The 23,329-nt window shown below is 45.5% G+C and overlaps 1 protein-coding gene across 1 annotated transcript in view; it reads right to left on the bottom strand.

Moving 5' to 3' along the window:
* Positions 1-23,329, bottom strand: part of CIMAP2 (ciliary microtubule associated protein 2) — a 183,698-nt gene that overhangs the window by 102,499 nt on the left and 57,870 nt on the right. The window contains exon 2 of the mRNA XM_086936212.1: positions 11,862-11,949. Coding sequence (XP_086792338.1) covers positions 11,862-11,949 — 88 coding nt within the window. The remainder of the gene's footprint in view (positions 1-11,861; positions 11,950-23,329) is intronic.

Raw genomic sequence — 23,329 nt, 5'->3', positions numbered from 1 at the left:
GATGTTAAAGTTGTGCTGATACTCCATCGATGCACAGAAAGTTATTAGAATGGGTGCAGATCAGCAGAGATCTCTAAGCAACGCCGGGAGTGCCCGCCATTTTATGGAAGATTGCGCCTCGCGCATTAGGGGTAGTAAGAACGTTGCAGCAGCAAAAACATGAAACTGTCCATGATAAAACTAATCACTGGCCGTTATAGAACTAGTGCGCATTGAGACGCGGCATCTATTTGGGCGATTTGACCGTGACTGCACGATCGCTGGTATCCTCCAAAAACACCGTTACCGGCAGCATGTGCAGTGGCACGTATTTACTCAGGTCTCCGTAGTTCAAGATCTCGGTGATCTGGCGGTCCGGAAATTCTCTGCCCGCTCATTAATCCTTGGTCATGAGCCTTGGATCACTGACATGTCCGCCACACTCAGGGCTGTTGCATCGGGTTCTTCCGAGCGAGGCGCCCTGGCGACCAGGCTCCAGCAAGGGCGGAGGAAGACCAGGCCAGGACCGCGCTGTTGTTCTTCGTCCGGCCCCTTCTACAAACTCGTAGGGAGCTCCACCAAAATAAGATCAGAAATACCCCTCACATTCTGACAACTAGTTATGTGAAAAAATACGTTGCCACTTTAAATTAGCACCCAGAAAAGCAACGAGAAGCTACGCCATGAGAGAAGGTGAAAGCTTACGCCGCCATCTTCTCCAGCGTCCAAACCACGCCCGAGACATTTGAATACTTCTAATGTGACATGTATTCTGGGCTGACCAAAGTGGTCACGTTAGCGTAATGTGATCAATCAAAGAAATTATTACTATTACTTGCCCCATATTAGGGTCTATAAAAGAAATAGAACCAGTGGCAATGCGCCTGAAGTTCTTATGCACCGGTACATAACATAAGCATTCCTTTTGCATGCTGGGACTTTTGAGCCCGTTATGTAACTTATAACGGGAAAAGTCCAAGGTGGGTTTCAAATGGTAACATTGGCAAAACACAATTGGCTCTAGTAAAAAGCAAGGTTAGCCAAATCTGTCAGACACATACAATCTGGTGCAGGCTGCACAACCATGCGAGTAAACTAAATATTTCATAATACAACAGTAATGGTTAATTTTTAAAAGCATGCAGTGTGATGCCCGAGTTCTGCAGTTTAGTGCAGGTGTTAAAATATGTAAACACTCAGAGACCCTCTCCCTCACCAGCTCTTATCGTGCCATCTCCAGGCTTCTAGTCCCATTGAACATGTCTTATTTTGCTTCTGTTTGCAGGCTCCATTGGGATAGTTAAGATCAAACAGAGAGGTGTGAAAAGGCACAGCAGCGGCTGAGGAGTATTTCAGTCTACCATGTATTTACCATGCAGGCACCAAGGGGTGTGTGTGCATGCTCTAAGGTGAGCTTGGAGCTCTGTCTCTGTCTCGTACCTAAAAGGGAAGTTAGTCCCTTTCACCTGGTGGAGGGGGGCTTTTATCGGCTGGCAGATTTAATCTAACATTACTTCTGGAGAATCTGAACCACGGGTAGATCTGCACATCTTCTTACAAGAGGCGCGTTGTGAAATAATTGACCTACACAGTAATTAAACAGCGTTAACGGTCTTTCATCGCATGCATGCACACTTTTAATCCTGTGCAGATTACACACAAAGCTTTCTTCCTTTACAAACTTTAGCCAGAGCTGAAAGTGCACATCGAATATGGTATTCGGGTGAGCACAGTTACCTGTTCTGTTGGTTGTCCTCGATCAGTAGCAGAGACTAGTACTGCTGCCATGATCATGCCCTCCAAATACTTTACTTGAACAGTCATACGTCCTCCCAAGGCCACTCTCTGCTGCTGGTGACTCTGCCACTACCACCTGGTGTCTACTGGGTCACGCGTGTGCATGGCAGAGATAATGAAAACAATCACTCGTGCTGCAGCCTCAGCCCATCTGAAGTATGAGAGGCGAAGGGTGACTTCCACAGGGGAGTTTACTTTTGCGGGCTGACCGACACATCCCCGCAGGGGACCCTCATAAGAGGGCGGCCCCCTTAGTGCCACAAGATGGCACACTGGACAGCCTAGTGTCCAGGGACCCCTTCAGGGTCAGGCGCGTCATTTCCGGCCGGGGTGGAGGTAGGGGGGAGTTATATATGCCTCCCCCGCCCACTTGGCGGCCTCTTTCATCCTCACCCTGATGCCGTTTGAGGTGGTGCCGGGGACTGCTGCCGGAGATCACAGGATAGCAATCTCCCTCCCACCCCCCTCCCAGCTGGGGTCCCAGCATGCGGGTCAGACCCGGAAGGGACCATGTCCTTTTTTCTTGCTCCCAGCCTGCCCTCCAGGAAGTCCGCTTTCGGCGGTACCGGTGGGGCTCGGGGGCTAGGGAGTGGGATGGGTGCCGGAGGGGGGTTTATTGTAGGCAGCAGACTCGCAGGTCGGCCCGGCAGTCGCCGAGGTCCCGGCCTGAAGTGTGGCGGTCTTTTCCTTTTCCAAGTGGGGGGCGCGAGAGAGTGGGCCGTAGTCAGGGGCCCCATGTGAGGTTGAGCAGGCTGGGCGAGCAGGATCTCTAATGGGCCCAGGGCGTCCCGGGGCTCCCCGCGACGGACCTTTGGGTCGCAGGGGACCGCAGCAGATCTGCTGGTCTTGTGGTTTCTCAGATCTGCTGGTCTTGTGGTTTCTTGTTCTGCTCTGCCCGGTGGCGCTAGGGTTCGTACACAGGGTCCAGGAAGATTCAGATGGTGCCTCCAGGGCTCTTGTTATTTGGTCCCGGGTTTGCCTATGGATGACTTTCCTTCGCTCTGCAGGGTGAGTGGGTGTCTCCCCGGTTCCCACATGGTGCCTGAGTCTGGGGCCTGTGGGGGAGGGGCATCGGGAGTGCACCAGTGTGATGGCTCGGATGTCGGCATGGTGCAGCTCGCGATTGACTTTCCCGTCCGTCCTGTATATGGTAGATGCTAAGTGTTGTGAGCTTATTTGTACCTGGCGCTAATATTTTGTTACGATTCATGCGCTCTGGCGTACGCTCTTGGGCCCGGTGGTACTGCTGTGCAGGCCACGTCGGGTCAACTATGCCATGGAAGGAGGGGGCTACAGCCCCTTAGGGCTGTGTATTGGCTCCTTATCTCCCCCAACTTTGCCTATCTCACTGCGGCTCTCCGGTTGCGGGCCCGGTGGGGGCTGAACTATGCTGGTCACCACGAGGTGCACCCATCTTCGTGCTGGGCTGTGGAGGGGGAGGGCCACGAGCGATGCGTACTCCCCACTGCTCCTTGTCCGGTTCGGCTGCCTGGGGTGTGAGAGCGTGGGCAGACACAGGTATCCCTGAGTTTGCGATGCTGGGCAAGCAGCCTCCCACATTAGCTTGCAGAGTTTTACAATTACAATGTTAGGAGGAGCCAGGATGTCTGCAGGGGCCATGGCAGGCTGTTGGATCATCCACCTCCTGCATGGAATGCGGTGAATCTGCCCTAATGTAAAGAACGCAACGCCGGCCTTGGGAGGACTGGAATGCGGATCTCCCATCCATCTACCAGCCCCCTCTCTTCCACCCCCACCCCCCAGTCTGGGTTAGTACCCAGGGGGGGATTGCCCGCGTGTGGGGGGGGGGGGGGGTGTTTCACAGCTCTCAGCATCGTAGATAAAAAAGTTAGAGGCTCTCCTATGTGGGTGGGGGGGGCGAGCCGGGGCTCCTAGCCAGCGGCGCTTGCCTCATAGTGGTTAAGGGGTCCAGGCCACGCGTTAGAGGTGCCCTCCCTCGGCTGCACCACTTTTGAGGCTGGGGGGGGCGCCAGGACCGCAGACCGCACGGGCATGCTGGTGGGAGGCCCAGTGAATGAATGAATGAATAAATGAATAAAATGTATAACGTGCAAACAATAACCCGAAGGTATCAAGGCGCCTAACAAAACAAATCAAAAATAGGATTCGCTACATCGCTACAGGTACGCTTGCGCAAAAAGGTGTGTTTTTAAAGCCCTTTTGAATGCCTGAAAGGTGGGTAGCGATCTTATTTCCAGAGGAAGAGCATTCCACCACTTAGGGGCCAGGGTGGAGAAGGCCCTACCACCCCATTTCGCTCTTCTGAAACGGGGGGTCGATAATAGGAGTCTGCCGGAGGACCGTAGATTCCTAGTGGGGGAATAGCGAGACAGGATAGATCCTAGACCAGTGGGGCTATTTCTGGCCAGAGCCTTGTATGTCAAGCATACGGTCTTAAAGTGGATCCGCGCCTCGACCCAGTGTGTCCTAGGTGCTGGATTAAGGCTCCAGTCTCTCCGGAGGCATGGGCTCGTCCCCCCATATGCATACAGTGGGAGTCAAGTGCTGTCTACCATCCATGCTCCTTGGCATCCATCTGCAGGCAGCGCTTCCCCTCATTTTATCGAATTACACTCTTATCCAAAGATTACTTAAACAGCACACTGACTCACATACTTTTTTGTGAGTGGAGCAGCAATTTGATCTCGGCCGCAACCACTCCTGTGGCAAAAGCCAGCTGCCCGCACATGATGATTCAGACTGACTCTCTCAGTCTGAGCAGTAAATGAGGGTCCCAGCGGCCGCTGGGTTCAAGCTGAAGTCAGTGCCACCATCATAGGTACTGGCAAAAGCCAGGCTTACATCCCAAATTAAACTGTTACTGGTAGTCAATGAGCCTAAGTTCCGCTCGGGCCACAACAAGAGTCCCATAGATACCAAAACAAGGACTAGGCAGATGTGACTTAATTACTGATTCGTATGCTCTTGCCCACCCACGCTTAATACCCAGGGGGGTGTCCAGCACCCCTTGCCGTTTTCGGCGCTATCAGCTCTAACAACAAATAGATAGAGCGCAGACTTCTCAACCCAAAATGTAATTGTCCTGGGCACCATAACGCTGCGCGTAACAATGTTATTCTCGTTCTAACTGCTCTGACAGTTGAAGTCGCAGTGTACAGAAGGTCTAGCTGCAAAATAATTTTCTACTGTGCATTTCATTAGTATTATCCTTTTATTTAATAAACTTAGTACTTTTTGTCATCTTTATAAGGTCATAAGTTTGAGAAAGGGATTGTATTTTCCTTCTGCTTGTCTCAACGTTTCAGTGGAGCACGAATGCTTTTTGGAAGGGTCAGTGAGTACAAACAAGCATTTGAAGGCACAAACGGGGAGGGGGGCTGCGGGCGAGCGAGAACGCACTGGGGAGTGAGGGGTAGGAGGAGAGGGGAAAAGTAACATCTCGCCTGGACTACGGTAATATTCTCTTCCTGGGGTCTAACAGAGAGGTACTACGTAAGATTCAGGTGGTGCAAAATTCTGCAGCCAGATTGCTCTGCGGCCTTCCCAGAATATCCAACATGGGAATTGCCCTGAGAGAACTGCATTGGCTTAAGGTAGAACACCGCATAAAATGTAAAGCCTTATGCTATATGTTCAGAATAAAGATCGCCTCTGCCCCCAAATATTTACAAGATCTGGTTCATGAGTACCACCCCGACGCCTGCTTCGCTCGTCATCAGGAGAACTGTTCGAAATCCCGAGGTTTAAACTGTTGAGAATGGGAGGTCGCTCCTTCTCTCTTCTTGGGCCAACCTTATGGAATTCCTTACCCGATGGGATGAGGAGGGAGAAGCTGTTTCCCGTCTTCCGGAAACAATTAAAAACCTGTTTTTTTAGCCTACATTGCTAATTCCGATATCTCCTAGCTTCTGTTATGGCCTGCGCTGGGAAACCCTTGTTGGGTAGCTGTGCGCATTACAAAATAAAATAACATAACACAACATTACAAAAGGCACTGGACTGCGGGAAAGGGGAAAGAGGGGGGGGGCGAAATTGCCTTGCTCTAAACACGAAAATGAAATGAGCTTGCCTTTAAAAAAAACGATCCCCGAAAAACCGGAGCAAAGTCTCCTGTTAGTACAGAGCCCCTGAACTGGGCTGTATTGCCTTAGTCGAGGTAGACAAGGAACAGACGGTACGGCTCCACTCACTGAGTCCCGCCCACGAGAGAGGCACTCCTTACTCTGTAGCTTCCTGCTCGAGCCTCGGGATGGCACGCAAAGCAGAACATGTGCTGTCTCTGCCAGGACAGCAGCGGAGAAGAGCCGTCAAGCTCCAAGGGAGGGGTGGGCAAGAAGTCAGGAACAAGAAAATAGTCTGTGCAGTAAAGGGGCTGATAGCCATGGAGGGATACCAATGAGGTCATGGCTGTCATGGAGAGGGACTAGGAAGCTCAAAACCGATCAGTATTCAGCATTTCAGGTGTAATCCTGAATTGAAAATATGGGCGGAGAGTGGGTGGAGATGAAATGAAGCGTCCCTGCTGCAGTATATACTGCATGTCTCAACGAGACAGCGCAAGCGCTGCCTAGCCGAGACCTAAAAAAGGGATGGAGACAACCCATGTAGCTATTGGTAAATGAGTCTCCAGAACATTTTCTGTTGCCAAATGCTAAATAAATTACAAGAGTGGGTGGATACCTATAGCATTCTGACACCCCTACAAGCTGGCTTTAATTGTAAGGCGCATCAAGGCAGGTCTTCCTCAGGACTGGAAGGCGGTTTGACAGCCAATCAGCAGATACTTCAGTAGATGAAATCTGCAGGTTGTGTAACTCCTCTTATTTAGCATAGAATCAGGTCTCCACCAGCCGGTTGGAGCCTCAATTGATTCTTCACTAGACTTCCACTATTCGGTTGGAGTCTGGCCATTCAAGTTATTTATGTGATACGGCAAAGGCGCGTCCGTCCAGAAACTGCTTCTTACAGGGTCAAAACGTCGACTTGCTGCATATGTCCACACACTGCTCATGATCACAGTTTTTATATTTATCAATGGATCCTACAGCATATGTGAAAAAATAATATGGACATAACAAAAATTCCTCTCTCTCCCAAGTTCAGTCACATGTCTAATTGTCCTGTATATAGTGCACTGTCAATATCACCAATCACTATATGTCACTTTTTTCACCACAGTCACCTATTTCTCACTACAAATGTGTTTGTAAATTGTGACAGCCCTAAATATTTGATATTCAATTTCGAATACATATTGAAATTCTGATTTTGGTGTGTGTTATTTCATTTATTGACATATGTTATGAATAAGGCTTTACATTTTGAATATCCTAAGCAATTGAGAATCCCCGACAGAACCAATTGTCAGACTTTACACTTAATCCACATAAAGCGTTCTGGGGCTGGAGTACACTGTGCAAATCGACCCTGGAAAGAATAAGGGAGTTTGATTACTGGGGTGTAAGAATAACCCCCAACTTAGACAGGCCAGAGCATAACAAAAGGAGCACCCTCAAACTGTGGCAGAGTACCTCAGGGATATTTAGGGGCTGAATTATCAAGGTTTTACGCAACGCAGCAAGACACCTTGCTGCACTGGTAATACAAGAAGGGGAGAGAGCAGCAATCTCCCTTATTTAAAATGGCACATTCCTCTCCATTGCTTGCGCTGGCACATAATGTCCTGCCTTGCGCCAAATCAGGCACCTTTGCTTCGAGATGAAAGGGTGCCTGTGTTGCAGACAGGATTGTTTTGATGCGGGGAGGTACCCCTTCCTTCACTAAAACAATCCTGTCTGCAAAAACAATCCTCAGAGGCATTTTGCTCTTTCTAAGTATGTTGCAGAATGAAACATACATTTATGAGATCCCTCTGTGGGTTTACCACAAAGTATAACCCTACTACCCTTGTACAATAATTTAGGTAATAAACTTATTGCACAAACATCTGATTTGAGAGTGCTGGTTTTCCTGGGGAGATTGTGGACTACCAATGAATTCAGTAATTATTGGTCTGTGATAGAAGAGGTCATAGCTCCGGATACCTCCAAAAAGATCCCCTGGGTTTTCAACCTGATGCGCCTAAATCTAACCAGTTTGGGTTTGAGGGAGCTCTGGACCAACCAGGGAATGTACACAGAGTGTCCAAAAAGTTTCTCTCATATAGGTACTGGCAGGTTGCCCTTGAAAATATTTATGGTACGACCCCACATGATTTACTTATAGGAAATTTCTTTGACTGTAAATTGGGGTATTATTTTGAACAATATACAGACTATATCATACAGCCTTTGGCTAGGGAGATTTGGGACCCTCCCTATTAATGGTTTCTGTGTAAAATGGTGAAAGTTGAATACAGAAACTGATCTTTGTCCAGTCTGAAAACGTGATTGGGAAATGATAGGGCAATTGCTATTTTTTTTGCGAAGCCTATGAGCTTCCCTGAAAGCAATGGCTAGTCCCAGTTTGCAGGCTTTGTGGTGTAAAGCAATACCTAGTAGCTTTAAGGATTTTGGGATTGGATACTTGTGAAGGAATTGTTCTTAGCCTATCAAAGCATTTACATACTGTATGGATTTTGAGAATGTGAGTACTGGAATGAGATAGATTTGTAGCTCTTTTTAATGGTGTTATTGAAATGGTTCTTAAACTTATTAGTTGTAATATTTTATGTAATATGTGTGTTATTTGTTACTGCTGTAAATATGTATGAAGTATCTATTTTGATGTTGTTTTAAGGGGGAAAAAACCTAAGTAAGCTCATTTTGATGATAATGCTAAGTCTCACAAATGCTGCCCGAAAAATTGATACATACATATTTGCTGCTGCTGTGGGAAAGCAAATTTACTGAGTGTGAATCCAGTCTGCCAGTCAGTGGACGTGATCATGGCAATAAATGGAAAACAGCCTAAGGAAACAAAAAGTAAGTTCACAATGTTGGCTAACACAAACAGAAACTAACATGTAAGCAAGGGAAGCAAAGGTGGCTTGTGAATAGCCATACACATTTATGACAATGAAGCAGATAGCTGAGGGATAGGTATTTTACAGCTTTAAAAGTCTGAGTTTATGGTTTGTAAGTTGCCCTGCTTTTTGCAAATAATCAACCAATGATGATAGTAGAATGTTGTATTGTGCTTAGAGAGGTCATAAGGGTTCTAATAGCTAAATTTATCACATTGTTGAATGAAAGGACTGAATGTAGAGGCTGTCCATTATTCCAACTTGCTCGGAATGAGTTCAGAGCCGTGTTTTTGGTCTGTTGGGGGGCACTTGGAGATACATTTTGCAGATATTGGGGACTTGGTATTTATTAGTGGTAGGTAAGGAGATGATGTGGAATGCTAGTGTAGTTGAAGGATTGAAATACATGGTAGGATCTTTGGCCAGTGGTGTGCGGGGGCAGTGTGAGGGGAGGAAACAGAATATGAACAGTTGGATGTGATATTTCTGATTTAGCTGGCTAGTAAATAATTTCAGTCTTGTAGGAATTTAGCAAGATGGAGAAGATAGCCATATAGTGATGAATGGCTATGAGGCAGTCAGAGGCTTTTGACCAGAGTTCGGGGGCGAGTTTGGGCAGGAGAAGATCATTTGTATGTAATTAGCGAGTACGTAATATAAGAAGCCAAATGATGGGAAGATGCAATTAGGGATGTGGTGTAAAGAGAGAAGAATAATGGACCCAGAACTGAGCCTTGAGGAATATCAACTGGCAGAGAAGTAGGGCTGGAGATGTATAAACATATTGGACAGAGAGCTACGGGGAAAATCAATTGGGTGCTTGGTTAGTTATCCCTAATGGGGCGAGTGTACAGAACACAAACGTGTGAGTGACAGTATCAAGACTGATTGAGAAGTCATGATGTATTATTATAAACGTTTCTTATGGTGTGCAGAAGTGCTTTATTAGGAAACATAACAAAGTACTGTTTCAGTGGAGTGTAGAGTTCTAAAGCCAGACTAAAAGGGGTTGCAGTGAGGTGGTTAAAGACCAGGCATTCCAACATTTTAGAGAAGAAGAGGAATTTGAAACGGGACAATAATTGGAAGGATCTTCAATAGGCTTCTTTTTTAACCCCTTGCATGCTCGTGACTGCCGGGAGCCGTCCACGTCACTGTGGGCGTGTGCGGAGGACCGCCCCGGGCATTCCGAAACCCTTCACTAATAAAAAGTCTTGCACAGCGCAAATATTTTGAACGCAGGGAGGGGTTAAAGGTAGCTCATATGATGCATACGGGGTAAGAACCAGAACTGAGAGAACAATTAGAGTGAGGTCAGACATAAAAAAAGTGTGTGATGAGAGAGCTAGAGATATGACTATTTGTGGGCTGAAATTGTCAGATGATGCACAGGAAAGAGTTGTGTTCTTCGGTATAGGTATGAGCACAGATGAAGATATCAGAGAATGGGCAAGTTGTTTAGTGTCATTAGTGGGATTTGTAGGTTATTGAGAACCAAATGGAATTTACTGTAAACACGTCTCCCAGATAAAAAAGTGCTGACTATCAATCAGCTGCCACAAATTGCCAGTCTTCCCACGCTCAAACCAGCAGCCCAAAACATCATGGAGCAGACCTTGTGGGCCTATGTACCAGCCATGGTATGTCCTATTGATGCAAAGTGACGCAAGTCAGCGCATTGTGCATATTTGTATTACTTTGTGTTGCAATCCAATGGAAATCGTGATTTGCGTTGGATTATAAATCCAACAACAATAATTTGCGTGGGATTGCGTTAAAAAAGTAATGCAAACCCAACACAAAGGGGTCAATCCCGATTCAGTAAAATGCCCTCCGAATAGCAGTACAGAGCTTTTTTCCCGTACGAATCGTATGTAGAACCATACCCGTACGTACGATGTAGTACGATGTGTATCCAAAGCAGTTCTCCGTACGAATCATACCGAAGACCATACAACTCACAAATCCGTCCGAATCGCATTCGGAACACGCAGTACGCTATGTCCATACAGATCGAAGCTTTATTTTCCGACCCAGCAAGTACGAATCATATCGACAACACTTCCTACGACTCTTTTTCTACGGGAGCTTAAAACATCCGTAAAAGCAGATTTCACCTCGAAATGCGTACGAAACAGACCCCCTGGGTATGGTGCTTACACCCCATGATTGCAGGGGTACGGTGCATCGGGGTACGGTGCGTACACCCCTGTATTTCAGGGGTACGTGCGTATGTCCCCGTGCATACACCCCATGATCATAGGTGTACAGACCGTAGGGGTACGGTTCATACACCCCAAGGTCGTAGGTGTACGGTGCGTACACCCTGTGCATACACCCCTTGATTTTAGGGGTACGGTGCATATGTGATAGTGTTGCCCTCCGTACAAATTGCTCATACGCGATGTTTACCGTACGAATCACATACTCATTCCCCTGTCCGGATCGTATTCGGCGGGTCGTACGGCATTTTTACGAATTGTATGGTTCACTGTGCGGGTCGATGTCGTACGGATGTACTCTTCATTTTTGTACGGTTCGCAATGATTCAGAGGTATTTTCTCGCAACAGATCGTACTACGCGATTCGTACGGAAACGAATACGAATCGTCGTACGGATTTGCTTCCCGAATCGGCATCGACCCCAAAGTGTTTGTAAATCGGGACCATTATGTCTAATGGGAAATGCGTTGGTACATAAAGGCGTCTATTACTTACATCACACATGCTCAAAATCCCAAATGCACTTCTAATAAAGTGGTATGATAAGCAACATAAAGGCTGCATCGTTAAATTCACCAAAATACCTTCACAATAAACAAGACTTCTGAGAGATCCAGTAGGGAAAACAAGCTGTGGACTCTATTCCATGTATGTACAAAAAAGAAATTATTGATAATACAAACATCAACTTAGTAAATTCTCAAAAAGGGCCAAAAGCCTGCCAAGAAGGGCCACAGTGAACTACATTTTTGATCACCAATGCCTGGGATCCAGAAAAGGAAGTTATACTTTTGTACTTGCTGTTATAGTTAGATTTTTTCACATACTCGAACCAATATAAGGTATTATAACATGGCAACAATAAAAACAGGCTCCTTTGTACCTGGTACATGGTTGCAAGTGGCATTCTACTCACTTCATATGAATTGGCCTTCTTGCAGTAGGGCACCTGCGTGTACGACCCCTTCTTTTTACACGTGGGATAAATTGCAGATACATCAAACCTATGGAATAGATTAAAACATGTTGAGTTTCACGGTTACTAATGGGCTGCTTTCAGGACTTAGATGGCTAGTAAGGAAGTGAAACACAAACACAAAGAAGTAGTTCAGTATGTGTGGCAGGTAGACATTCTGGAAAATGTGCTGGTGTAGTAGAGATGTGACCCCTATTTTTAAGTTAGGAATGGTTGTAACATGACAATTTTTCCACTTCTTAGTATACAAATGATGACTAACCATGTGCATGCTAGTAGGCCCAGCAAGAGGTTTCTGACAGAATGTGAGTAGGAGATTAGGGGATTTAAAATTGACTATATCTGGTAGGGATCTCTAGAACCGACAAATCAGGGAGGGATCTGCTTGCTATAACCCCAAAAGGACCTCCTCCCCTGGCGCAGAGAACTATAAAGCAACAAGTGGTTCCTCCTAAGAAGAACTACTTAAAAGGCATAAACTTATGTTGAACTATTAGTCACAGTGTAAAACTATAAGGGACATACACAAGACCAGCACTGCAAACATAATATTCTATATTTCATCTTTCAATTGAATAAACATTGTGAAGGGGGTAAAGGAGATGGGAATGGCCCAGTGCATTGATAGTGTTACAAAAGCAATGTAGGAAAAACAACCAACTTAGTAAAAATATAATGGACTCAAGTCTGGATTATGAATGCAACTGACAACAATCCTTTAGGCCAGGGACTTGATCCACTGGTGAACATAGGTCTAAGCATTGAGAAGGTCACTTATTGAATGTCAACGTTTTGGCACTGGTGAAAAAATCCGAGGGTCATCATCAGGATGAAAGTATAATTCAAAGGTATATAGAAAAAAGAGAAGAATGGAGTTAATAGGTAGGACAACATGAATAAGTGAACAGGAGTCCCAATGAAAAAGAAAAGCGTCTTACAGGGTCAAAAACATGAGGATACGGAAGGTGAGATAACAATTAAAAAACATTTTTTACGATTGTATAAGTTTACCAGAGGACTAGCTTATCCCACTTAAAGAATTGATTTCAATCATCGTTTTGAAATCAGGAATGTGATTTCATGTATCAAATTGATTTTAAGCAGTGTTTTGTAATTGTTTAGGAACACAGAGGCTTACTGAGAGTGAAATGTAAGTTTTACAGCATGCACTTTGTAACAAGGCATACATTAAACTAAATTAAACTTACTGAAGGCACCCTTTATGAGTCGTACCACCTATCTAAAAAGTACACATTGAGCTGCAAACGCTCATCAGCCATTCGAGCAACAAAGCAGCAATGAGCATCACCATATGCTGTTGGGAGTCTAATGGATAATGTGCATGTGAAAACGCAAACTTAACAAGCATTAGTAAAGTCAATAGATCTTGCCTATTAGAGAGCTGTTGGCTTTGTCAATTTCTATTAGCCATGTTGTACTGCAGCTTGGTTGCTATGTAGTAAGTCTGAAAGTTAGATAAAAGAGTGATATGACTGTACCACTGCTGACCGCGAGGGGAAGTGATCAGTTTTCATAGCATGGGAATATTCTCTGCCTTCACAAAAAACTATTTCATTCTCTTATGTCCAAGCTAAAGTTTGCCATATTGATCATGCATGAAGGCAGCACCAAAAAGGCCATGCTGGGTCTGCATCTTTGTAACATCTTGACACCGGTTTGCATGAATGGTGTGCTCCCTTTTTCTGGAGGGACAGGAGGGGCAAGAAACACAGGAGGAGGGGATAGTGGAGGATGGGGCAAGCAAGATCGAGGGAGGGGTGGGGCGAACCGGACAAGCTACAAACCTGGAAGGCGGGGTATCAGTGCAAACAACAATGTTGGACGGGGGAAGCAGTGCACGTAAATGTTTTTAAAAAGTACCCATGAAAGCGGCGAGCAGTGCAAGGGAAGCGATATTTGGGGCATGCTCCAGGGTGGAGAAAAGCACAAGACAATGGTTCACGAAAAAGAAACAAGGAAATGAGAGTGACAATGAAGACAACCAATGGGCAGGCTCCAAGTCCCCTGTAAGTAAACAAAATGTCTCACAAGTAACAGTGCATACGCTATCCCAGAAAAGATCAAAACTATACAGTGTGGGAAGGAAGGGAGAGGACAAACTGTCAAATGTGCGAATGTGACCACCTAACATACTGAAGGGCATAAAACAACTGACACTGCCCCCAAAACATTCAGAGGCGCTAGGGTGAAAGAAGCAGAGTGTTTTAGGAAGTAGCCGGGATGGGTCCTGCCTAAGGGGAAACAATCATTACCACTCAGCCATTACCACACAGGACATTTATGAAGCAGGTAAGTAACCACATAGGGTGAGTATTCAGACCTTTACCACGTAGTATATTACCATACAGGTCAATATTTTTCTTTATATAACATACTTTTATGCAATTTAAAAAAAGTGAGTTTATGGTTTAGGGATGGGTAGAGGTGAAAGGAGATAAGTGTGACTTGAGGGTTCAGGGGAGGGTAGAGGTAAAGGAAGCTCAGGGTGACTTTGGGGCTTAGGTGTGGGTGGAGGTAAAGGGAGGTGAGGGTGGCTTGATGGTTCAGGGGAGGGTAGAGACAAAGGGAAGTGAGGGGGACTTGAGGGTTACGGGGTGGGTAGAGGTAAAGGGAGGTGTGGGGCACTTGATAGCTCAGGGGTGAATAGGCGAATATAGAGTTACTGGTAACTTTAGCGTTCAGGGGTGGGTATATGTAAATGGAGGTGACAGTGACTTGTGGGCTCAGGGGTAGAGGTAAAGGGAGATGAGGGTGAGTTGAGGATTCAGAGGTGGGTAGAGGTAAAGGGGGTGAGGGTGACTTGAGGCTCAAGGGTGGCTAAAGGGTGACTTGGGGGTTCAGGGTGGGCGGAGGTAAAGGGGGTGAGGGTAAATTGAGGGATGTTAGACCTGGCACCATTGGTGTGGGTCTCCCTTCCATTTTTGCTGTTGCTCATGTATTTCTGCTGGTGGTAGATGCTTTGGGCACTGTGCCACTGTTATCCAGTGCCACAGTGCAAGTGCTCCCTATTGTAAATTGATGTACTAATCAGTGGTTCCATGTTTGGCTCTTTGGTTTACTTGTCAGACCCTAGTACAGTGCACTGAGTGTGCCCAGGGCGTGTAAATCCAAATGCTGCTGGTGGGCTTTCAGCACTGGTTGTGCCACCCACAGAAGCAGCCTTGTAAAATGTGTCTACGGTCTGCCATTGCAGAGCCTGCGTGCAGTCTGGTACTGTCATGCTGACTGGGCAAGTGCACCCACTTGCCACTCCCTAAACCTTCCCTTTTCTTCATATCAGTCACCCCATAGTAGGCCCAAGGGCAGAGTGCATTGTAAGTATAAGGTAGGACATGTCCTGGTGTGTGTGGCATGTCCTAATAGTGAATTACAGCCATTTTCGTTTTCCACTATTGCAAGGCTACCTGTTCTCTATAGGCCAGAATGGGCTGTTAGAATTATTACATTTTATAATCCTAACTGACTTAGAGGGCATGGTAGAAATTCGAGTTAAGAATGCCTGGACTCAGAATGATAAAATGCATATTTAGTAAGCATGAGCGGATTTTGCGGATTGGCAATCCGCGAATTTGCGGATTTGCAAATTTGCGGATTGCCAAAATTGCGAAATTGTACAAAACGCGTGCGAACTTGCAGCAACCCGTGCGAACATAAAAAAAAAAAGAGAAAGAAGCTCCTGGTCACAGGAACAGCACGGGGATTGCGCTCATGAAAGTCAAGGATGCAAAGGCCTCTACCCAGCATCACAGCTGATTTTCCACAGTAGATTTGGGAAGAGGCACACCTGTCCAGCCTCGAAGACGCTCATGATTGTTTTTGGGCTAATGAATGAGTCACTGATTTTGAGCATCAACTAGTTCGAGTGACCATGTGTGTGTTACTATTCAATCGCCCTGAAGGGCGCAGGGGTCCCTTGAGTGACCTGTGTAAGGCTGTAACTATTTTACAATGGTGCCAGCAAGCTGCCAGCGCCGTTGTAAAATAGTTACAAAGTTAGCTTGCACAGGAAGCACCTGCTTCGTTTTATCTAGTGGTTCCTGTGCAAGCTAACTTTGTAACTATTTTACAACGGCGCTGGCAGCTTGCTGGCGCCATTGTAAAATAGTTGCATGAGTGGGGGTTCAACTTTTGAACCCGTTACGTTCGCGGATTTTTTTTTGCGGATTTTGCGGGAAATCCGCAAAATTCGCGGATTGCGGATTTCCCAAAAATCCGCAAAATCCGCGAGCGTAACGGATTTCCCGCTCATGCTTAATATTTAGTGAAGTTGGTTTTAACATTCTGTGTTTGCAAAAACCACTTTTAGAAAGTGGGTATTTGCTTGCCTAACCTTTCAAGCCTGCCTCTGCTAGGTTGTGTATTCATTCGTCTGGTTTTGTGAGTGACAGGGCTGGGGTATTCCAAGAGACAGGATGAGTCAGCCCAGTGATGAATAGAGAGTTCTGCATCTAGATGGAAGGGAGGAGTTGCACCTGAACCTTGAATAGGGCTGTACCTGCCTTACACAATGCTGGCTCCACCTCCTGGGAAGCGGCTGATGTCGCTGTCCTGCTCACTGAAAGAAGAGAAGGAGTCCTGTCAACAAAGTGCTCCAGGACTGTACTTGCCTTCCACAATGCTGGCTCCACCTCCTGTGGGGCGTCTGATGTTTGTGCCCTGCACTGTGAAAGGAAAGGAGAAGTTTGGTAAACAGAGTGCTTCAGAACTGGTTTGGACTGGGCAAAGGCCCCTCTCCCCTCAGAGAACAAAGGATTTTGGGGTATAAATATTGGGGTCCTGATCCCATGAAATTAGATCACTTTTGGACTACAAGACGAAACCTTTACTGAGGAGAGGCTGTTCCCAAGCTGAAGTGCTGCTTGGGGGATTGGCCTGCAGTGGTTGCCTTACTGCCAAAGGAAGGAGAAAGGAACTTTGTGTACTTTGATTTCAACTTGTGAAGGAACTCCATGGGCTTAGAAAAGAGCTTGCCTCCTGCTGAAGTCTCAGGGACAACAGACTTCAACCCCCAGCTCCCCAGAGTTCTTTTGAAAGTGCCCGCTGTGGTTTTGGGCCTTCTGAGTAACTGCGTGTTGCAAGGAGCTGGAAGCGCGACGCAACAAGATCGAAGCGTGTCGCCGTCACTGCTGCTGCCATCGCACTTCTGAAGAAGGGTGTCGCCGCTGGAGTTGTTGCACTGCACCGCATCGAGAGAAGCGTGCGGCAACGAAGAGGAAGCGTGTTGCAGTCGCTGCTGCCTGCCGTCGTATTTCTGAACAAGGGTGTTGCCGCTGGAGTTGTCGCACTGCACCGTATCGAGAGAAGAGTCTCGCAACGAGGTAGACGCGTGTCGCTTTCCATGGGCCTGCCGTCGCACTTCTGAACAAGGATGTCGCCGCTGGAACTGTCACATCGCACCGCATTGTGGAAAGTGCCTTGCATCCCCGAGAACCGCGCCGCCATCGGAGCTGCTGCATTCGCATTTCTGAACAAAGATTTTTCCGCTGTAGTTGTCCCATGGCGCGGAAGCTTCACGCATTGTGGGAGAAGAGTGTCGCAGTTGGAGCTGTTGCCGTCGCACTTCTGAACAAGGGTGTCGCCGCTGCAGTCCACGCATCGAACCAAGAACTTCTCGCATCCCGGGAGAAGCATGCCGCATCTGGAAGATGTTCACATCTTTATTTCTTTGCACCTGAACTTTGCCGCATTTCCCTCACTGCGACATTGCTTGTCGTGGAAGCGCAACGCATCGTAAGGTACATTGACGCAAAGTGTCGCATCTTAAGAACTGAACTTAACTAAGCTAAAACTACCATCTTAAAGTAATAGTATTGTGTATATTGTCGTTTATGGTCTTGTGGTAAATCTATATAAAGTATACTTATTTTTGCTATAAAACCTTGTGTGGTGTCTATTTGTAGTGTTGTCACTGGGTTACTGTATGTGGCCACAAATGCTTTACACACTGCCTCTGATATAAGCCTGTCTGCTCGTGCCAAGCTACCAAGGGGGTGAGCAGGGGTTATTTTTGGAGTGTAATCCCCTTATCCTGACTAGAGGCAAGGGTCCCTATTTGTCACAAGTACCTACCTGTGCCAACTAGAGACCCCCAAATCTAACAAGGGCTCAGGGGTTGGTAGAGGTAAAGGAGGTGGGGTGACTTTAAGGTGCGGGATGGGAAAGGTAAAGGGGCTAAGGGTGACTGGAGGGTTCTGGTGGCCAGAGGGAAAGGGCAGTAGGGGTGATTTTGGGGGGTTCGAGGTGGGTAGCGGTAAGGGTGAGTTTATGGTTCGGTGGGAAGAGGTAAAGGAGGGTAAGGGCATGTTAGGGACCTGGCTGGGTAGACGTAGGGGAGGTAAGGCTGAATTTAGGTTTCTGGTGGGTAAAGGTAAATGGAAATATGTGTGAATATAGGGTTGAGGGTGGGTAGATGTAAAAGGAGGTTAGGGCTGTTTTGGGGTTCAGGTGGGACGCATGAAAGGGATGGAGTGGGTAGAGGTTAAGGGAGGTGAGGATGACTTCAAGGCTCAGGGGTGGGTAGAGGTAAAGAAGGGGTGAAGGTGTCTTAAGGGCTTAGGGGTGGGCTAGAGGTGAAGGGAGGTGAGGGTGCCTTTAGGGCTCAGAGTGGGGTGAGGGTGACTTGAGGGCTCAGGTATGGGAAGAGGTAAAAGGATGATAGGGTGGCTTGAGGGTTCAGGGTGGGTAGAGGTAAAGCGATGTGAGGGTGACTTGAGAGTTCAGGGTGGGTAGAGGTAAAGGGAGTGAAGGGTGATGTTGGTGTCCTTGGTGGTTTAGGTAAAGGGAGGTAAGGGTGAATTTAGGGTTCAGTTGAGTGGAGGTAAAGAGAGGTATTGTGGGTTTGATGATCGATAAAACATCCTTTATTATTAAAGAGGTAACTAACAAATTATTAAATGTGACACAGCTGCAAATATTAATTCAGAAAAACGTATACTATATGCCAACAGTCTTAAACCAAAGGAGTGTGTTTACAGTTTCATCAAAAAAGAAAGCAGCAGGTAGTTGAAATGTATGTTTTATAAATTGGTTCCATGCAACAAAGTTGTGTTATTGCTAGTTGTTTGAGTTCAACTATTGAAAATAATGGGACGCACAAGCTTCAACTCTGAAGGTTTCAGGTTGTCTTGCAAGCAAAAGCAAAAAAAAAGCACCACAATCCGAGCTCAATTAGCGCAGAAGAATACTAATCAAGAAATCACTCACTACTTGGTCTATGCTCCAGGAAAGAAAACAAAAACACACAAGACAAATTGAAGCCGACATGCGCTGACATGTTCTGACAAATGAAAAGGAAGAAAGTAAGATGAAAAATGAATCCAACTAATAAGTAATGGAACTGCTTTTCCTTTAGAAACAATAGCGCAACCCTGTCGCAGGCAATAACGAAAAATGACCATGGCACAGGGAGGAGTGTATACTAAATGCTCCAAAGAGCGGAACAAAAAGAAAAGTAAAGCCTGTAGAGTAGTGCAATTGAACATAAAGCATTTAAAAAGAAATTTCAATTTTTTAAGAAAATTTGATAAGATAAAAATTGCTTGAATACACTGTAGAAGACGGGGAAAGGCTAAACCTTGCAACACCATAGAGTTAGATAAAAGACTAACCCTTGTGACACAACGTAGTGTTAATGTGACAAAAGCAATGAAAGATCTTCAAATAATAAATGAAGTAATCCATAATCCCAATCATTTGATGTAAAGATGATCAATAAAAAAATACAAATCTACTATTCCAAGCATAAATCATGTTTGGAAAGTAGTACTCACATTTTATAAATTATATTAAGATCCCAAAGAAGGGAATTAGGAGACAACTTCACATGGAAATTATACATTGTGTAATCCGTAGTATTATTTTTATTTCATCGGCAATGGAGTCATGTTTGGCCATCCACAAGCACTTCTTTTTATCCAAGATGGCAGTGATGTTACCACCCCTCTCTGTTCGTTTTTCCATATCGATTATCTACCAGCTCGTTTTCACTATGGCCTGCAAGGATGACATGCTGGACCAGAGGTGTATTTTGAGTCTTACAGTGAATTCAATTTCGGTGTTGAGAAATGCATTGGAGTGTTTTTTGAGTTTGTATATCTCAAGCCTGACGGTTCAGCATTTACTGCTGCTTTAAACTGCCATTTTGACCTGGCAAAATAAACCTTTTGCCAGACCTTAACCTTCCTTGTTAATATGTATATGTCACACCTTAGGTAGACCCTTAAAGCTCAGCGTCCAGGCTCTATGGTAAATGAAAAAAATAGAACATATTTCCTTAAGTTTTACAGGTTCTGGCACTAAGAAGCGCCCAAAGTAAATTTTGACTGCAGCAATTCTAGCTCTCCCATAGACTAACACTGGGTTTGCATATTACATTTAATACGTGATGACTTCAGATTTGAAACAGCTAGAGAAATTACTAATTTGAATTGTAATTTTAAATCCTCTTTCGCTGCAGCAATTCTAGCTCTCCCATAGACTAACACTTGGTTATCATATCACATTTAATAAGTGATAACTTCAGAGAAATAACTAATTTGAATTGTAATTCTAAATCATCTTTAATGGCAAAGTCGAATTTTAAATTACTATTTAGAAAAGGCCACTTTTAGAAAGCTGGCACTTTCTGCTCAAACCAAATGTGCTCTTCTGCCAGTGTCCAAGGTCACATGACTGTTGATGGCTCTCACGTGGTAGATGTGTATTCCTTGCAGGCAGGGGACAAAAGGGTCTTTGGTGTGGGGAAGGTGATCCTCTCCTGAGCAGGATGGCCTGGGGACGGCTGTACTAAACCTTTCCTGTGCTTAGCCTGAGGATTGTACCCAGCCTTTCCTGACTTCCGAAAATGCCTGCCCTGTCACTGATAAATGCGGCTAACACCTGGACCTGCCTGCCCTTTGTCCACTTAGACAGAAAGAATCCAAACCAAGAGAAAAGGGAAAAACTGACCAGCACCATTTTAGGGTTAGACAAAGGGTGTGTACCCTTCACATGTTGGCACTGGGTGACATCCTTAGAAACTGTCATCAGAACAATCCTGGAGCTGTGGAGACTCGGAGAAGGAATACCTTGCAGTCTGAAGCCTGAAGTAGGACTAGTCCTGCTTGCCTGAACCCAGGGCCCCAGCATTGACTCCAGGTCAGTTGCAACTGCGCAGCTGACCAGCACCAAATGAGCCTTCCTTAACCCTGCTGCTGGCTTTTGCTGAATGAGTCTTAATCCCAACAGTTGCCTCTACAGGTCCTAAACTCTTGGCTGGCATTAGAGTGTAAAGAGGATAGGCATATGTTGCAGTTCAAACAGATTCAGATGGGTGTGGCAGTGGGCAATGGAGATAAATCATTGGAAGTGTAGGGCATGTGAGAGGACAGAGTTGTTGGAGTTGAATAGATCACTTCTGATGAACAAGAGTAGAGTTTAAGGCAGCACAGTGCATTCCAACTGTGAACAGCGTTGATGCAGTCATTCACTTTGTCTTGAAGATAAAGGCTCGGGAGGGAAAATGTAAGGTTTGGGTGTCAAAAGCGAGCAGGTATTAGGCAAAACCAAATAATGATATAATTTAACAAAGGAAGGTGGCATGCAGCAAGAAGAGACAACCAAGGATGGAAACTTGGGGACCACCTACTCATAGGGTCAAGCCGCGTTTCCTTATGGCTGCCGGTGGAGCCAATGTTAAGGAATATTTCTATTTTGCCCTGATTGCTCAACATTTCTGCACTATTCCTACATAAGAAGGTGAGAATGTTGAATAAAGCACTCAAGAGCACATACCAAAAGTGATTCTGGAGCAGTGATCCTCAAAGTACGGCCCGCCTGACCTTTACATGCGGCTCCCTTGGCAGCAGCATCACTGGGCTGCCATTTATTCGACTCACCACTAACATGAAAAAAAGTTAAATATACTGCAAACACTTATTTAAAGCTTAATGCAGTTAGGGAAAGGAAGTACCTAGGCCCTTAACTTTAGGAACCACTTTATTTGTAAAGACAGCCACTAGATATACATGCCTTGCTTCCCCAACACTCACTTTACACCCCCTGCTGGGATCAGTGCGGCCCTTCGACACACAATAGACCAAACTTTGCGACCCCCGGGAAAATGTTTGTGAGTACCCATGTTCTAGAGGTTAGAGGAGATCCTTGCAAGGGCTGTGCAAGTAATCTCTAGAGTGCACGGTGTTGAGACCAGCATGGTGTGATTCACTGAATAGAAGGCAGCAAGAGACCCATGAAGAATATAATGGAGTATGCAAGCTTATATATATATACAGTCATTTATTTTATTTATTATTATAGCGCCAAACAAGTTACCTTTCAGCAATATCGCAGAGCCTCTCAGTAGCAGACATACATGTACCTAACAGCAAGGCAAACAAACAGCAGATGCAGAACCCATTATATCACCGACCCTGTGGACAAAACTACAAAAACAATATTCAAAGTATAAAAAGAGTCATTATCTGAGGCCTCATGATCCATAAACACCACTTTCAGATTCAATCTGACAGCCAGAGAAGAGAGCGAAGTAAGAGATGTAGAAGACAATAAGCCAACAACCTCATGCACGCAGGAGTAATAGTGGATGGACATAGTGTTTGCTCGGAGTACCCATTAAATATTTATTGTTTGACAAAGGAAATCATCATCGATTGAAATTAGAATAGGGTTACATTTACATATTTACAAATAATTGAAATGATACATTTGGAAATGTAAACTTTGCTAATCAATTATATTACCTAATTTTACAATACAAAGACAATGGCTTTCTACTGTCACCCAAAAACACAGATGACCGAATACCTTGTATTTTTATAAAAGTTAATGGGAGGCACCCCAGTACCTATGCAATCTCAATTGCTGACTTCCATGCCTTTCTTAATGACAGAAAAGACAAAGGAAAATAAATATGCAATATAGTTTCTCTAACCAGACACATGTACTCGCTTTCTTGCAGCAGGAACCTCCTACTCGGCCCTCAGTTTCCCAGCTACCAATCACTGCCTTGCTTTTGTCTGACGTGTTAAATATAAAAGAAAGTCTCCGCACAGCCTTGTGCATCTCCTTAGTCACAAATATCATTCACATTCCTCGCTGCATGGGAAGCAGTTCCACAATTGATATAACATTGATAATTAGCAGAATGTTTTATTTTGGTGTCGTCAAGCATTTTCCTTAAACAACAGTGTTTTGTTCAATCTCTCTTTGTGCAGACACACACACAGTGCTGGATGCAGAAGGTTAGTCTTCCCTGTCATTTCACTGCATATCATTATTAATGCTTCAGGTATTTAACATTCAGCAGTATCACCACAGGTTGTCAAAGACATGTCAAAACAGGGCAGTTGCCGGGTGTTTCCTGAAGAGCCTGTAAGTGTATTGAGCTT

This window comes from Lissotriton vulgaris, chromosome 1_1, assembly GCF_964263255.1.
Source record: "Lissotriton vulgaris chromosome 1_1, aLisVul1.2, whole genome shotgun sequence".
NCBI classification, from domain to species: domain Eukaryota; kingdom Metazoa; phylum Chordata; class Amphibia; order Caudata; family Salamandridae; genus Lissotriton; species Lissotriton vulgaris.
This window is presented reverse-complemented; position numbering and strand designations above follow the sequence as displayed.